The following is an 18,374-nucleotide window of genomic DNA, read 5'->3' on the forward strand; positions in this document are numbered from 1 at the left end:
TGTGGAACTCTCTCCTACAAAAAGGAGTAGATGACAGTTCAATTAATAATTTTAACTTTGAGAGCAATAGATTTTTGCTAGCCAAGGATATTAAGGGAAATGGAGCCAATACGGGTGGATGGAGTTAGGATACAGATCAGCAATGATCTCGTTACATGGCAGAACAGACTCGAGGGGCTGAATGGCAACCTCCTGTTCATATGCAGTCTATTATGTACTTTTTGAAGTGAAGTCATGGCTGTAATGTAGAAAACGAGGCAGGCAATTTGCACAGATTGTGTTGATTGAGCAATAAATATTGGCCAGGGCACTGGAGAGAATTTCCCAGCTCTTCTTCCAAATAGTGCCATGGAATCTTTTACATCTACTTGATCGGACAGACGTCTCATCTCGAAGTGCTGTTTCAGCACTGCACTGGAGTATCAGCCTGCATTTTGTGCTCAAGTCTCTCTGGAGTGGGACTTGAACCCACAACCTTTTTGTAAGTCAGAGGGAAGAATGTTACCAACTGAGCCACGGCTGACATAGAGCTAAAAGCACAGAACAAGGCCAATCAGTCCGTTGTGTCTGTGCTAGCTCTTTGTTGGAACAAAATTAATCCCACTTGCCTGCACTCTCCCCATAGACCTGCATCTTCCTTCCTCTACTTCAAATATTCACGTTTGCCTTGATAGATGCATCAAACACTCCCTGTGGCAAAGCATTCCATGCTCCAACAACCCTCTGCTTCGAACATTTATCAGGAATACTTGCAGTGAAGACGCAATTCAGATCACTCGGTGTAGACGGGTTGAATCTCCACTCAAACTCTTGCCAGACCTTGTGAGGGGAAGCGGGGCTGCCAGGAGAGGGCGCGAATGTAGAACAACAAGACCGTCAACAAACAGCGAGAGAGAGAGAGAGAGGGGAATAAACAGGATAAACTAAGACAAACCCACGAGGGAGGAGGGGGAAGAGAGAAAAAACATAACTAAAATCAACAACAATAAAAAAAAACCTTCCAAACTTATCAATAGAATAAAGTCAAACACAACATGTAGTTTGGGGGGGGGGGGGAGGTCACGTGGCAAAACGATTTTTCACCACCTTTGAAACTAAATTAGATTCGCAAACTGCCGACATATTTCGACAGTTTATAGTCGATTTATCGAGTTTTATGAGGTAACCCTTTTTTTTTTAGCGGGCAGGATCGCTTTAAAAATCGAGTTGATCTATTCGGGCTCGGCTGATGACGTTGGGCCGACTTTGGGGGGGGGAAGGGGGAAGACGCCATATTGGAATCGGGCAGAGCTGACAGACAAAAAAAAGAGAATAAATACAAGGCAAATCGGGCAGAAATCGCCGCCATCGCGGGTTCGTTGACAAATATTTTCTCTCAAACTCTTTTGTCTAAGTGTCAGGGGCAGGGATGTAGTTTTATTTTTGAAAATCGTCGCTCCGTGGCTTTTATTTATAAAGCTGCGTAGGAAGTTGATTATTTTTTCTATCTTCCGTTGGCCGTTGCTCTGGTGCAAGGCCCGAAAGTCTTTCTAGCGTCTTGATTTTGTCTTTTTACTTGTTTATTCATTTTTTAAATCCGTGTTGAGTTAACTAGTTTTTTTTTTAAAGCTTTTTGTTTTCGCGAATGATATATCAGCTATTATTTTAAAAGAAAAAATGATAATTGTTTAATTTTTAAGTGAGTGGAGATTCTGTGCTATGTATAGTGGGGAAATGTTTGGGTTTATGTTGTCTGCCTTCTCTCTCTCTGTGTTCGGCATGACCGGGAGGGAGAAGGCCAGAGTTTGCTGTGAGAAGTGGTGAAAATATTGAGCCATTAAGGCCGGGGTCTCCCTCTCTCACTAACCCAGCCAGCCCTTCATCCAGCTGCCAGAACTCCCCTCTCTATAATCTATATATTATAAACTGAAAAACATAGAGCTTTTGTTTACTCTTTTGAAGCTGCATTTTCTAATCCAGTTTTGCTTTCTGCTTATGTCACTGTAATGTGACAGATGGTGTTGGGTTTAAGGGGTTTAAAAAAATCTCCCCAGTATTACAGAAAATGGATGAGAAACTAAGGGAACATTTTGTAAATATTGACTACTTACTTTAATTCAAACTATTGAATAATTAGATTTTTTTTCAAGCAAAATAAAGACTAAATTGTAATCATTATCAATATAAAATATTTTCATTAATGCTGCCTGGTAACTGCTGTTATAAGATTACTAAATGCTTGTAATTGAAGTTTCTGCATCTCTTGCATGATGAATTGTTTTTAGGGTAGCTATTAAATTATTTTTAACTAAACTGGTTTACTTCCTATTGTCAACATTTCCTGTCTTAATGTATAGTTTTTGATCTTGTGAATGTAGTCTATATTTATGCAGTTTAACAATGTAAAAAATGGCTAAATGGGATATGTTGGATGAAGCGATGAAGCAAACCGTCAGAAATTCTGCATTTAAATGTTACAGGTCATTTGCCGTTTTGATTTCTCCTCTCTTGCCCCCCCCTTCCCCCCCATAAAGCATTTATTTATGGTGGGGGGAGAGTTCTAGAGGCAGATATGTCCCTGCAGATCCTCACTCAAAAGTAATAATTTTTCTTGCTACTAAGGGTTTTACCAATCCCTTTTACCTGAATACATGCTGTATTTTGGCAGGTTAGGATCATAGAATGATACAGCACAGAAGGAAGGCGGCCATTCAGCCCATTGTGCCTATGTCGGCTCTTTGAAAGAGCTAGTCAGTTAATTCCAATCCCCATAGTTCTGTAACTTATTTTCCCTTCAAGTATTTATTCAATTCTCTGTTGAATCTGCTTCCACTGACCTTTCAGGTAACACATTCCAGATCACAACAACTAGCTGTTTATATAAAAAATGTTTCCCCCTACCGCCTCTGGTTCTTTTGCCTGTCATCTTAAATCTACGTCCTCTGGTTATCGACCCATCTGCCACTGGAAACAATCTCTTATTTGCTCGTAACCATTCAAGATTTTAAACACCTCTATTCAATCTCCTCTCAACCTTCTCTGCTCTCAGGAGAACAACCCCAGCTTCTCCAGTCTATCCATTCAACTGAAGTACCTCATCCCTGATACCATTTTGGTAAATCTCTATACCCTCTCCAAGGCCTTGATATCCTTCTCAAAGTGCGGTACCCAGAATTGAACACAATACTCCAGCTAAGGGCTAACCAGTGTTTTATAAAGGTTTAGCATAACTTCCTTGCTTTTGTACTCTATTCCTCTATTAATAAAGTCAAGGATACCATATGCCTTTTTAAACAGCCTTCTAAACTTGTCCAGCCACCATCAAAGGTTGATGAGTAGTTGAAAGGTTGTACGTTCTATTCTTAATTTGAGTTTGCCTAATTTTGAAGTTAATTTGAGCAAGAGATGGCTGATGTGCTTTGTTTAAGTTTCTTAATTCAAACTGTATGATTAAATTTTTTTTTAAGCAAAAATGACTTTTGAATTGTATTTTCTATTCTATACTAACTAACTAGCTCTGCGTTGGATACTGCTGTTGTTAAGCATTGTATAGCCAAGAGCAGACCACGATCCGAGGTTTGTATAGACACTTTGGCTTTCTATGCCATTTGCTTCGGTTTGCCCTTTTGATTGGCAGTTATTAGCTCCTTTAGCAATGGTAGCGGGCCAGAGGGCAGGTCTTTGTGATAAATCTTGTGTTCAGCCCACTATTGCATCCGCTAATGTGACTTGACCACTGATATTTTTGTTAGTTAAATAATTTAAAGTGGGCAAGCTACCTGACTACTAGAGAGCTGTCAAAATAGCTTGCTAGTTCTCGTTGGCCAAGTCCACTTATTAAGAATAGCTATGAGCAAAGTACCAAAGGGCTCCCAGTGCCCCAGCATCTGTGCCCACCTATGAGAGACAGAGTGCAAGGGCTGAAAGTGGAGATGAAAGATCTGTTTCTTAAAAATTCCCACACATATATAAAGGCTGAATTCATCTGGAAAATTGTTGGATAGCCAGTTTCATCTTGAGTGATTAATAAGTCTTCACTCATAATGACTGCATCGCTCGTCAAGACTAACAATACAGTTATACTGCTGTTTTTTGCATTGCATTATACAGTGGTTTCTGCTTCACAGTGATGCAAAGGTGGCCACATAACTCTGGCGTTGGTCCCAATCTGGCTTGAGTACACCAGTCGGTGCAAGAACTCTTCAGGGACATTGCCCCTCATCACTTGGGCTTGATGCTCTGTTAAATTTGAAAAAATGTTCAAAGAGTCTGTTAAAATTCCTGAGTACTTTATAAACTTGAGATTTAAAAAAGTGTTTAACATTGCAGCCACTCCAGTCTGCGTGCTCAAAGCATTGGAAATATACGCACTGGGAGCAAAGTGCTGCGCATGAATACTAATGCACTAGTGTGGAAGGGCTAGTGGGCTGTTTTCAACAATTAGAAACATGTGTTGAGCACAGTGTTACATACTTGCATATTTCTGACGGCGATCAGTCAGTTTATTCACTGGTTACATCATGCAATTTATTCCCATAGCACCCTTAGTTACCCCAAACCTGTGGGACTTGAAGATCGCAGGATGATAGATGGAGATCTTGTATTTTAGAGTGGAATGCAGATGGCAAGAGTCTGATCAATATGATGAGACAGTATGCAATCTGTGCCTTGGAGCTGGAGTATTGTGGCCAATTCTGGGCACCACACTTTAGGAAGGATGTCAAGGCTTTGGAGAAGGTGCAGAGGAGATTTACTAGGATGGTATTGGGGATGAGGGATTTCAGTTATGTGGATAGACTGGAGAAGCTGTGGTTGTTCTCCTTTTGAATAAAGATGATTTAAGAGGAAATTTGATAGAGATGTTCAGAATCATGAATGGTTTTGATAGAATAAATAAGGAGAAACTGTTTCCAGTGGCAAATGGGTCAGTAACCAGAGGACACCAATTTAAGGTGATTGGCAAACGAACCAGAGGCGATATGAGGAAGCATTTTTTAATGCAACAAGTTATGATGATCTGGAATGCACTGCCTGAAAGGAAGTAAAACCAATAGTAACTTTTAGAATTGTATAAATATTTGAAGGAAAATAATACAGGATTATGAGGAAAAGGGAGTGGGCATAATTGGACAGTTCTTTCAAAGAGCCGGCACAGGCATGATGTACCACTTGGTCTCCTGTGCTGTATCATTCTATACTTTCCATTGCCAATACATGCCTACTGTACTTGTGTGCAAAAGCTTTTTTTGACAGGAGTTATTAAAAACCTATGCTATTTGTGTAAGGTACATTTATTTTTTTTTTATTGACCATGACTTGTCAATTAATGGTTGAGTCTTGATTTTAAATTCATCTGCTTACCAGGGATTCATCTTTGTGGTCCACTGCTGAGTTTAATGGTGTTATGAAAGGACCATTGAAATTAGAACTAGTGTAGTTTAAATCTTTAGTTTTGTGCTCCAAAAATATAACACGGGTTTCAAAACTTTCTGTGACCCTATTCCCAGCATCATACCTATTTCCCAGCCAGATTTTAATCTTCCTAGTAAGTCATTTATTTTTTTCTTATGCTGTCTACCATTTCTTATTTCTACTGCAGTTGTAAGGTTTCAATCTTGAGTTAATTTTACACTTCAGAGGTTAACTTGAATTTAAATTTAATTTAAAGTTCCTTTTTTAAAAAGCTATAAAATATATTGACTTGACTATAATGTTTTAGTGTCTGGGTAAAAGAAAGTCTTGCATTTATATAGCGTCTTTCACAATCTCGGGACATCATCCTAAAGCGCTTTACAGCCAATTAAGTACTTTTATAGTGTAGTTACTGTTGTCCTGTAGGAAAGTTGATGCTTGGACAAAATACTTCACAAAGTTTGTAAAACCAATATAGCGGGAATTATTGAGCTGCTAACTCATGTGTAGTCTCCCTTCTCAGTTGGAAAGGTCCTTGAAAATTGTTATATTCTAACTGAAATGACCGTTTTCCTTTCTGAACAGTTTTAATATTTATCTAGATCAGTTGTGTCACTAATGTGGTCTTGTCTAACTTTTTGAAATTGTCGATATTCCAACAACTGATTGTGATTTGACATTGGAAAATAATGTGCTTTGAGCCCAAATAAATTTCTTGGCATATTATTTTAAGTGGGCATTGCAATATAGCACTATTCCCACTTGATTTGTGAGAAACCAGAGGCTTATTTTAAGATAATTTGGTTGCATTCTCTTTGGGTGTATTTTTGATAAATGTTAATATTTGGCACATTGTTTTTTTTCTATACTCTAGGCAAACCTCTGGCTTACATTTTTTAGCTTGCTAAAAACTTTGGGGGTGGGGAAAAAATCAGTCCAGTTTTTGTACAGAGGCAAACGTAGCCACCATGACCACAAAAAAAAGTCCATCCGCATTTGGTATCTTGTCATTACATTGCAACATAATCATGTGCTCAAGAATGAGAGCATATGTTTCTGGTCTGTGGTTTCCAGAGATGGTCTAGAGGTTAAATCCAGAAGACCTGTGGAAAATGAGATGTGGTCAACAGATTGCTTATTCCCAGCCTTCCTTTGTATTAACTGCTGAAGGCACAGGATAACAGTCCAGGTCGAAAGTGACTATGCCACTTATAGAAAGGAAAGAAAAAGAAACTTGTGTTAATGTGTCCTGCATTTCAGGTTCTGAATAAATATTCAAAGGAAAACTGGTTCCGGTAATTAAATGTGACATTATCTTGTGCATGAAATGCAAAATTGCTTAATGGTGATTGCATTGTTTGGTACGGAATGACAAGCTGTGCTGAATCTAGCATCTGTGTTCCATTAGGTGCTATTGAGGAAATGGAGTTGGCTAAAATGTGCAACTCTTATTCCCCAAAGTGGCATGGTTTCAAAATATAGGAACAGACAGTAGGAGAGCAACGCATTTATGATAATACAGAAATAGACAGTTTCTTAAACGATAAGGGGTTATGGGGAGCGGGCAGGGAAGTGGAGCTGAGTCCATGATCAGATCAGCCATGATATTGAATGGCGGAGCAGGCTCGAGGGGCTATATGGCCTATTCCTGTTCCTATTTCTTATGTTCTTATAATGGGCCCAATTTTCCCCAAACCCTTTTTTCGGCGCACTTACCCTAAATGTGTTGACTTTGCACACTGAAAACGGCCCCATCCTGCCCACTCTGCCGAGTCTCCAGTGTCCCAGCATGGCGTACATAGTGCAGTGGGGGGCGGAGCAACAGCCCAGCGCAGAAAACACTGCCGGAAGCTGCACGCATGTGCAGTGAAGTCTGCGCGCATGCTTCTCTCCCTCCCTGCGTGTCCTGCGGGCTGTGAGCAGGACCCGATGCTCACAATCCCTATCCCTGGCCGAATGGCCTCCCACACAGGCCGGCCTGCCCGCTGACTTCCCGGGCCGAGGTAGGACTTGAGTTTTATTTTTTTATTTATTGATTTGTTTAGTGAGGAGAGTTTTGATTTGGGGGGAGGGGAGTGTGTTTTGATGGGGAGGGGGGGGGGGGTGTTTAAAAAAACAAAACTGGTTTCTGACAAAGGTAGGACTTCTATTTTTTTATTATTGAATACTTTATTTTTGTGCTTTGTTTAGTGCTTTGTAAGTCTTGGTGCTTTTAAATGTACTAACCTGCGCCGAATTCTTAACTGCCCGCAATGTTTTTCAGAGCTGGCCACATACGCTGACCTAAGTGGATTTGGAGTAAGTTTTAGCTGGCCAAAGTGGCATAAATGGCTAAAACTGGCGTAAGTGGCTGGGAACGCCCCCTTTTGGGGGGGAAAAAAACTAAACTTTAAAAAAAAAATCATACCTAACTGAGTTACTCTGGAGCAAGTTTATTGGGAAAATGGTGTTTTTTAACTTATGCCAGAAAAACCAACTTACTCCAAAAAAATTGGAGCAAGTCATGGCCAAAATTGGGCCCAATATGAGGGGTCTAAACAAAATGTATTGGGAATGTTGAACTTTGCAACTGTACAACAACAACTTGTATTTATATATTTTAAAGTATTATAACGATCCATGACACTTCACAGGAGCATTGTAAAACAAAATTTGACACCATGCCACATAAGGAGATATTAGCGCAGATGGAGGTAGGAGCGTCTTAAGGGAGGAGAGGCAGAGAGATTTAGGGAGGGAATTCCGGAGCTTGGGGCATTGGCAGCAGAAGACACTGTCACCAATGCTGGTGTGATTAAAATCGGGGATGCTCAAGAGACCAGAGTACAGTGATCTCTTGAGGTTTGTGGGGCTGGAGGAGTTTAGAGATAGGGAAGGATTTGAAAACAAGGATGAGAATTTTAAAGTTGAGGTGCTGCTTAACCGGGAGCCAATGTAGGTCAGCGAGCATAGGGATGATGAATGAACGGGTCTTGGACAGTTAGCACACTGGCTGCTGAGCTTTGGGTGAGCTCAAAGTTTCCGGTGGGGAGAATGTGGGAGGCCAACCAGGTGTACATTGGAATAGTCAAGACTAGAGGTAACAAAGGCACGGATGAGGGCTTCAGCAGCAGATGAGCTGAGGCGGAGTTGGGCGATGTTCCAGCGGTGGAAATAGGTGATCTTGGTGATGGTGCGGATATGTGGTCGGAAGCTCCTCTCTGGATCAAATGACACCACGGTTATGAACAGTCGGGTTCAGCCTCGCAGTTGCAAGGGAGGGGGATGGAGTCGGTGGTTAGGGAACAGAGTTTGTCGCAATGAACCTCCTAGTTTAAAAGTAAACTAGATCATTAGGCTGAACATTGTGTGGTTGTCAAAGTGAATTGGAAAAATTACTGTTCCAATGAAGTAGGTTTAAATGCTAGTTCTGGAACCTATCTTTTTTTTCTAAAATGATTTTTATTGCATTACAGGTGGAAGTGAATACGCACAAGACCTTTATGAAAAAGGATTTATGTGAAAAAATATTGTCTAATAAGCATCAGCGCAAGTGACTGCTTGACTTTTTAAAAGACTCGTACGAGTGCTTGCCTTGATTGCAACAGAGGACTCGTATATATTGAGCAGACTTTATTATCTCTTCATTTGAAGAGGTTTAAACTATTACAGTTTCTGTATGAACATTGGGCTGTAAACTGATACCGCATATATATATATATATATAAATATATATATATATACACAAATACAATGACCACAGCCAGGACGGAAAATCCCGTTATTATGGGTTTGTCTACTCAGAACGGGCAGTTAAGAGGCCCGCTGAAACCCAGTACAGGCCCGGGAGGGGTGCCGCCACAAGTCTCTCAGACCAACCAACAGCTACAGCAGCTAAAGAATGCCAGCACACTTAATGGCACTCAGCAGCAAGCACATACAACCAGCAGTACTATTAAGTAAGTATCTTTTTAAACTATAGAAAGTCGTCATCTTTCTGATTTGTGAAATAATCGTGCTGCTTCTGCCTTTGTGGTTTTCTTTAAATTAATGTATCTAATTTCTGGAACTGGGCTCCTGATTATTGTGTTTTGGGATGTCTGCTGTAGCACTAATGTAAGTTACCAAATGTGAAAGACAAATAACTTGTACAGTGCCTTTCATGATCTCGGGATGTTCTAATGAAGTAATTTCTGAAATGTAGGGGTACTTGGCAGCCAATTTGCACGCAGCAAGATCCCACAAACATTAATGAAGTAATGACCAGATAATCTGTTTTTAGTGTTGTTGGTTGAGGGATAAATATTGGCCTGAATACCGGAGAGAACTCCCTTGCTCTTTTTGAAATAGTGCAATGGGATGTTTTATGTCCACCTCAGTTTAATGTCTCATCTGAAAGATGGCACCTCTGACAGTGCAGCACTCCCTCAGTACTGCACTGGAGTGGGACTTGAGCCCACAACCTTCTAACTTGGGTGAGAGTGCTGCAACTGAGCTATGATTGACACAGCGACTGTGATGTTTTACACAGCAGGCAGGGGTGATGGCAATCTGCACTATTTAGTTGGAAATGTTACCTCTGGCTTTTTGTTTTACATGCCATTTAAAGACAAATCTATTTTAAGAGACGCTAGCTAACATTTTGTTTGCTTTAAACTGATGAAATCAACTAGGTGCTAGCTTGAAGAAAGTATGCTGACCTTGAGGCTAAATTAATATTGGCAGGAGGCAGCCCATAACCTGGAACATTTTAACGATCAGTCAGTTCATCTAATACAATAGCAAAATACTGTGGATGCTGGAATCTGAAATAAAAACAGAAAATGCTGGAAATACTCAGCAGGTCAGACAGCATCTGTGGAGAGAGAAACAGAGTTAATGTTTCAGTTTGATGACCCTTCGTCAGTACAGTTCTAATGAACGGTCACAGCATTTTCCAGCATTTTTTGTTAAGTCGGTTCATCTACATGTTTCTCACCCATGTACTGCAGGTCTGAATCGCAAGCCAGCTCCTGATATCCTCAGCACTCCCATCTAAACAAATGCAGATTTATAGAAGTGTTAAAATTGATTCTAGTTCTTCCCTTTTTTTTAAAAAAAAAAAGAAGTGCTGGCGAACTCTTAATTAAAAAAAAAAAAAATTGTATTCATACAAAAAGGATGGTAAAATACCATCGATTAATCACATCTGCCCCATCCTGAACCCCACCAGAGTCGCACCATTCATTCCCCAGGAGAGGCAGAAACTGAGGCCAAACCTCTGGGAAATTCTTCTCCGGTATCAAGGAAAGCTCCAGGAGGCTGAGTGGTAACCCATAACTCTAATCCCAGCTAGCCTGCAGTCAGCCCTGTATAACTGGAGATACCCTCACCTCTCTCTAACCAAGACTGCAAGCAATTTGTACTCTGCATCTGCTTCGATAATCTGGCCCAGAGGACTATGTCTCTCAAAATAAATAATTTGTAACTGAAACAAGCTCTTCTACCCACGTATTTAATAAACAATACCCCCAGTCCTACCATTCCTATCCATCTCCAACGACCCGTCCACTCGATTGAACGTGCTCCCTTTAATTTATACACTGTTTCTATAATAATAATGGACCTGGCTCCTTGATCCTATCCTGATCATTAAGAGCACTAAGACAGAATAAATATTTGGTCTCTTCTTCCGCCCCACCGTATCCAGGTCCTCTGTCCCACCACACGCGAGTACCAGAACTGGACACAGTGCTTGGTGTGGCTGTACTGAGTTCCTTTATAGCATAAACATAGTAGTCCTAGTTTGAGATTGCAGCTATTTACTTATCCAACTTAATAGCTGACAGCCAATACTTTATGATGTAATCGTTTCCAATAGCTGTCTGTGTGGCACATTATCGAGGGTTTTCTGGGAATTGAGGTGTTTATAAACAACTAGTAATACGGTCACTTTCTCAGGTTGGTGAGGCAGGGTCTTTAATCCCAAGGTCTGTGTTTCCCAATGTGGGATGTCCTAATAATTATAAATCTCTCTAGGTGATCATAAATCACGTATTGCCAGATAACCGCTTTCTAATACTAACATGCCTATAATTCCTAGTGTCTAATTTTCCCCTTCAAACGCGTGTTGTTCTCCTTCAATCCATTGGAGCTAGCCCAGACATTGGAGCGACTGAATATGTGAGCCATTACTTTCACAATCATCTGATTTCCTTCAACATTAAGTTTCACTAGCCACTTGCATTGAAGACTTCTACATCTGAATAACTCTGGGTGGGGCGGAGAGAAATAGGGTTCACTTTTTGAAGTTTGCAGGTGTGAGAAACCTTCAAGTGACTTGCACAGTGAATCTTGTTGTAATTGTGTGTCCTGTAACTTTAGAGTTGCACAGCCTTTTGCTGTGCTAAAGTCCAGTAGTCTGTTTTCATCGTATGGTTATTCTTAACAGCATAAATAAGTTATATTCGTCAGTTAATCAGACACAAGCGGACTTAAATTCACTCCCTTTACTAGAAACATAAAGGGAGGAAAGAAGGATTTTTTTTTCCAAGCAGAGGATGTGCCATACTTTATCATGTGTGGCTATTGAAGCTGACTCATTTGCAATATATGAAGGAATTTATAGATAAAACGCTTGAAGAAACATTTAAAATGTGGGGGATGGGGTATGAGTGATTTAAATTAGCTGCTTTCAGTGGGGAAGTTAAGCACAGGCATGTTGGGCCTATGGCCTTTTTGCTGTAATGAAATATCAACAAGATGGCAGAAATTCACTTCCCAGTGGTGACTTTTTATTTAATTTGGTTTACTATCTCCTCCCCGCCACCACAAAACACTGAATAACAGTGGGACATTGGATAGGTATGTGTTGTCAAGACAAAGACTAATTCCTAAACCCATGTCCAAAAGTTATACTGTTAAGTGTGGGACTTCCGTAGTCTCTAAAGGAAGTGAAGGAATTTGAGGTACATGGGTGAAGGTCACAAACTTTATATTTATATTTATTTAAAAAAAATATTTCACCTACTTGAGCTTCATGTGTCCATTGTTACCCATTTGCAAACCATTTAGCCCTTTGGGTTGATTTCTGCCTACTTAGTTGAATCGTCACAGTTTGGGCTCTGTTCCAACCAGCAGCAATCTAAATTGCTAATGATTGCTGAACCAGACTATAGAACCCACTTTCTATCCTCATTCATTTATCCTCTGTGTATACTTCGAGTAGGGAGAGAATTACTGAGCTGGCAATTGTACCCACCACCCTGGAAGGCATTAATGCACTGTGCATGGTTCCATTGGTGCTTGTAGCCATCTTTAAAACTTTTATATAAGAACATAAGAAATAGGAGTAGGCCATACGGCCCCTCGAGCCTGCTCCGTCATTCCATAAGATCATGGCTGATCTGATCATGGATTCCGCTCCACTTTCCCACCTGTTCCCCATAACCCCATAATCCCCTTATCGTTTAAGAAACTGTCTATTTCTGTCTTCAATTTATTCAATGTCCCAGCTTCCACAGCTCCCTGAGGCAGTGAATTCCACAGATTTACAACCTTCCTGAGAAGAAATTTCTCCTTATCTCTGTTTTAAATGGGCGTCCCCTTGTTCTAAGATCATGTCCTCTAGTTCTAGTCTTCCCCATCAGTGGCAATATCCGCTCTGCATCCACCTTGTGAAGTCCCCTCATAACCCTATACATTTTGATAAGATCCCCTCTCATTCTTCTGAACTCCAATGAGTAGAGGCCCAACCTACTCAACCTTTCCTCATAAGTCAACTCCCTCATCCCCAGAATCAACCTACTGAACCCTCTCTGAACTGTCTCCAAAGCAAGTATATCCTTTCATAAATATGAAAACCAAAACTGCACGTAGTATTCTAGGTGTAGCCTCACCAAAACCTTGTATAGCTTGTAGCAAGACTTCCCTGCTTTTATACTCCATTTCCTTTGCAATAAAGGTCAAGATTCCATTGGCCTTCCTGATCATTTGCTATACCTGCATACTATCCTTTTGTGTTTCATGCACAAGTACCCCCAGGTCCCGCTGCAGCACTTTGCAATCTTTCTCCATTTAAATAATAACTTTTTTATTTTTTTTTCTGCCAAAGTGCATGCCCTCACACTTTCCAACATTATACTCCATCTGCCAAATGTTTGGCCACTCACTTAGCCTGTCAATGTCCTTTTGCAGATTTTTTGTGTCCTCTTCACACATTGCTTTTCCTCCCATCTTTGTATCGTCCGCAAACTTGACTTCTAAGATGGCTAGCTATAAGAACATAAGAATTAGGAACAGGAGTAGGCCATCTAGCCCTCGAGCCTGCTCAGCCATTCGATAAGATCATGGCTGATCTGGCCATTGACTCAGCTCCACTTACCCGCCCGCTCCCTGTAACCCTTAATTCCCTTATTGGTTAAAAATCTATCTATCTGTGATTTGAATACATTCAATGAGCTAGCCTCAACTGCTTCCTTGGGCAGTGAATTCCACAGATTCACAACCCTCTGGGAAAGGAAATTCCTTCTCAACTCGGTTTTAAATTGGCTCCCCCGTATTTTGAGGCTGTGCCCCCTAGTTCTAGTCTCCCCGACCAGTAGAAACAACCTCTCTGCCTCTATCTTGTCTATCCCTTTAATTATTTTAAATGTTTCTATAAGATCACCCCTCATCCTTCTGAACTCCAACGAGTAAAGACCCAGTCTACTTTCTCTGTGGTCAGATAAGGACTATTGACTGGCAATTTGACTTGAAGCATCTCTCTACCTGTGCTCTGTTCAGCAGTCAGTATTTTTGTCTTACTGTCCCAAAAAACAGGAATCATTTGATTGTAGCCTCTACCTACCATTTCTAGGCTTGCTGAGATTGCCTAACACAGCAGAGATTCACTCTGGTCTTTATGGCTCAGTGCCACCCAATGACTTCTTGCAAGAATCATTCCCAACTTTCTTTCAAAATGAACCCCAGATACCAAAACTTAAACTACCTGCCTGCATGGTGGTAGTTCCATGATTACAATGTTAAAGGACCATGCAGAACTATTCCATTTGTATATGTACACTATGGTATAGGTTTTAGAGTACGCTAATGTCCAGTGATGGACAATGTTGTACTGTAGCGAAATTTAATCTTAAGTTCCTTAAATGTCAACATATATTAATACTTTTAATTTCTTTTTAAAAAGTGGCTCAGATGCCTTCAGTCCCAAATGTTAAGATTTTTGAAGTTGCGTATTAAAATAATAAAAGAAAAAACACTTTTAATGTTGTGAATTTCATATTTGGATTTTTTTGAGGAAAGCATTCATTGTTTGAAAAGGAATTAAACATACTATTAAGTCAGATTTGAAATTCAGCATGGTCAGTTTTGACATTCTATCTGAAGGCTGCAGTAATACCTGGAGCGTTATTGATGCAACAGCAGATCCTTGTGGATTTGTACTCTATTTCTAGTTACATTTCAGGACTGCATTTTTTTTTAAAAAGGATTGTTACCACTAGATGTTTATGTAACCTCTCTTTTTCATTCCCTGTAGACCAGGTGATGACTGGAAGAAAAGTTTAAAATTGCCTCCAAAAGACAGGAGGATGAAAACTTCGGTAAGAAGAATTATAGTATTCCATCCGTGGTATTCATTCATTGTCTCTGCTTCAAATCGTTGTTTGACTTAGAACTGTTCCGTGCCCTTGCAGAAATAGTGTCCACCGTTGCAATGTCAGTCAGGATATAGTAGTAGGGCTTATTTTCATGATAAAATACTTTGTCCCTCTCTTTATTTCTCTCCCCGCGCCCCCCCCCCAACCAAATATTCTGAAAGTTAAGCACCTCCTATCTTGAGAGCTTGTTTATAATTTCTCATTCCCTGTTGACCTAATTACTCAGGACTTTATTTGCATTGGAGCAACTGTGTATGTGAATGTGGAAACTGGTGTTTTGGCACACTTGGTAATGATGTGGCTCCCATAGTTAGGAAGTTATGTTTTTCTCCAAAGGGAAGTTTGGGCTCCAGACTACTTGTTTAACAAAGTGCTGCTCTGACCTCTAATCCTTATAACTAATTTCCATAAGTTGAGGAAATTTGATTTGTTTTTTGCTTTGGAGAGATCAGTTATCTATCCTCTTTACAGAATGTGACACACAATTTCACTACTTGGGAATGGGTTTGTTAATAACTAGTTTTTGATCAAGATTACATGAAACATGAATTTGCTGATGCTTCATCTTGTGCAAAGAGAAGAAAAAACTCCTGAATGTCTAATTTCAGCAAGCCACAAGCAGTGTGCTAGTTTTCTTCTTCAGTTGCTTATCAAGTACAGAAAATTCACCTTGAATCTGTGTAAGTGAAATTGGGAATTTGATACTGCAACAGTATTGTGTTCAATGGAGAATAAAATATACCAGAGTGATTCCAGATGGTTAAATAATCAAAGGGTTTGAGTGACTTCAAACTTGGCAAATGCAAACTTCATTTATTGCCCTTAAAATCCCTTTTGTAAAACTAGTGTAGTTTTGTTTAGTTGTTTATCCACTCGCTGGCTGCAGTGATTGTCAGTGGTAACTCAGTCTTTCAGTGTGAACATCGTGGCTGTAAATTTGTCTTTGCAGTTTTTAGCGGTAATATCCCTGAGCTGTGTTTACTTCGTAGACAACAGTGGAATGTATAGTTTGTGTCGAAGTGTATGAAATTTACTTTTCAAAACTAGTAGCTTTGTTAACCATGTAGCGCTGCAGTTATATTGTCTTTGTTTTCAGGTTGTCACTTAAAGGTGCTGCGCTCTCGCTCCACTCCTGTATTTGGCTTGCTTAATAGTAATTCCGCTAATCAGAATAGGCAGGTTGGAAAATCCACATTCTAATCATGGGCAAAGTAGTCCAAATGACAAACTACAATGCTTTCTATTTACCAGTTTTTCAGTAAAGTGCGTTGGTAACTGCACTGTAATGTCTGGTTCACTTTTTTCACTTTTGTTTCTTGTCTTTCTTTAGGATGTAACGGCCACAAAAGGAAATGAATTTGAAGATTACTGTTTGAAGCGCGAGTTGCTAATGGGCATTTTTGAAATGGGCTGGGAGAAACCATCTCCAATCCAGGTGTGTATGCACTCCCCTGTAGCAGCATGCTTGATAAAATGCTGGCAGGTTTGATTGAGAAAGTAGAAACTGGGTTAGTGCTGCATCTAGTATGAACATTTATTTGTCCTGTGTCCAATATGTTTGTCCTATTTGTAAGCTTCATGAGTTTGTTGGCTACAGAACTGTTGCCATGGTACCACAAATGTGTTTTTGATTTTAAATTGATATTCTACTGATGTCCATGTTTCTCAGGAGGAGAGTATTCCTATTGCATTGTCTGGCAGAGATATATTGGCCAGAGCCAAAAACGGAACAGGTAAAAGTGGAGCCTACCTCATTCCATTACTTGAACGGCTGGACCTGAAGAGAGACTGTATTCAAGGTTGGTGTGATAATGTTTAATTCTTCACCAATCACAACTGCCTATAGTTGTTTTTTTTCTCAATCTCCCAACTATTCCAAAATAGCTTTATTTTTAGGTTTTGGGTAGGTTAAGGAGAAAAGAATTTTAACTTCACTGTCTGACATGGGTTTTTATTTAAAAAAAAAGGCAACTTGTGTTTAGTTCAGTGTGGAGCTGTGCATAGTGCCCACTTGGATAAGGCATGGGTGGGTGTTTAGGATGCGTGGCTCCCCATTCCAGTGTTTGACATGGCACGGTGTTCCAGCGTGATTTGGTACCCATCAGGAAAGAGAATTTTTCAAGTCACCAAGAAAATAATGTGGCATCTGGCACTGGAATGGCTGAAAGTACTGGCCTTATTCTAAGACACCAGGTTTAATTCCTAGCCATGTGTGCTGCTTATTGCCTATATGTAATGAACTTTTTGAATTAAAAAAAATTGTTTCTTGAAGCAGGTTTCCAAAGGGGCTTGTTCATCACATCTGTTTGTACTTCCACTATCTGATCTTGTGTTAATGTAAACCTTTTTAAGGGGTGGAGGGGAGACATGTACTATATTAATGGTGAGGAAGAGAAAAATTGAAAGTAACATGTTACATTTCATTGTTGCATATATGTAAGTTGCTTGCATTAGAAAGGAAAGGACTTGCATTTATACAGTGTCTTTCACCACCTCAGGATGTCCCAAAGCACTTTACAGCTAATGAAGTACCTATTGTGTTCCTAACACAAGGAGGTTAAAGTAACAGTGACCTCAGTCTTTAATAAGACACTCCAGAATGAGGAACAGGCCTTGGGGGCCGGCTTATATATAGTGCTCCCAAGGGATGGTGGGATCCCTTGGGACTTCAGGGGATGAGCTCCCTGCTGGTGGAACATGGGAGTGCATGCTTTAGATACACAACATCACTTGGGGGGGGGGGGGGGGGGCCCCCCCCACCGAGAAACAGGCCCGTGTAGTCGACATGGATCCTCGACTATGGTCTGGCGGGCCAGGACCACAAACTTAGTGGTGCCACTCTGGACGCGTTGCTCAACTGAGCGCACACGCTGCATTGCCGTACACAGGACTCTAAGTCAGAGTCGATACCAGGCCACCACACGTGGGATCTGGCTATTGCTTTCATCATTACTATCCCCGGGTGTGTGCTGTGGAGATCCGAGATAAACGTCTCGCTGCCCTTTTTTGGTAGCACTACGCAGTTACCCCACAAGAGGCAGTCTGCCTGAATGGACAGCTCGTCCTTTCGCCACTGGAACGGCTTGATTGGCTCTTGCATTTCAACGGGGATGCTGGCCCAGTTCCTATGCAGTACATAGTTTTTTTTTACTAGGGACAGCAGAGGATCTTGGCTGGTCCAAGTCCTAATCTGGCAGGCCGTGACAGGTGATTTATCATTTTCAAACACTTCCATGACCATAAACAAGTCTGCTGGTTGCGCCACCATCAACAAGTTTGCAGGCTGTGCCATTTCCACCCCCGTGGTGGGCAATGGTAGCCGACTGAGAGCATCCACACATTTCTCAGTGCCTGGCCTGTGGCGGA

General features: G+C 40.7%; 2 protein-coding genes across 4 annotated transcripts in view; one reads left to right on the plus strand and one right to left on the minus strand.

Moving 5' to 3' along the window:
- Nucleotides 1-1,035, minus strand: part of LOC139275942 (C-X-C chemokine receptor type 5) — a 40,661-nt gene extending 39,626 nt beyond the window's left edge. For both annotated transcript variants that reach the window (XM_070893179.1, XM_070893178.1), the window contains exon 1: nucleotides 609-1,035. The gene's annotated coding sequence lies outside the window, so the exon portion shown is untranslated. The remainder of the gene's footprint in view (nucleotides 1-608) is intronic.
- Nucleotides 1,036-1,270: 235 nt separating this feature from the next.
- The window catches only part of ddx6 (DEAD (Asp-Glu-Ala-Asp) box helicase 6), a 37,874-nt gene continuing 20,770 nt past the window's right edge, over nucleotides 1,271-18,374 (plus strand). The window contains exons 1-6 of one of the 2 annotated variants that reach the window (XM_070894554.1): nucleotides 1,279-1,353; nucleotides 3,495-3,555; nucleotides 8,847-9,329; nucleotides 14,888-14,951; nucleotides 16,339-16,443; nucleotides 16,678-16,807. In XM_070894554.1, coding sequence (XP_070750655.1) covers nucleotides 9,124-9,329; nucleotides 14,888-14,951; nucleotides 16,339-16,443; nucleotides 16,678-16,807 — 505 coding nt within the window. In that variant the 5' untranslated portion in view covers nucleotides 1,279-1,353; nucleotides 3,495-3,555; nucleotides 8,847-9,123. Of the gene's footprint in view, nucleotides 1,354-3,494; nucleotides 3,556-8,846; nucleotides 9,330-14,887; nucleotides 14,952-16,338; nucleotides 16,444-16,677; nucleotides 16,808-18,374 lie in introns of both variants that reach the window. The other variant, XM_070894553.1, reaches the window with a different exon arrangement.

The sequence above is a fragment of the Pristiophorus japonicus genome, chromosome 11 (assembly GCF_044704955.1).
Source record: "Pristiophorus japonicus isolate sPriJap1 chromosome 11, sPriJap1.hap1, whole genome shotgun sequence".
Taxonomy (NCBI): domain Eukaryota; kingdom Metazoa; phylum Chordata; class Chondrichthyes; family Pristiophoridae; genus Pristiophorus; species Pristiophorus japonicus.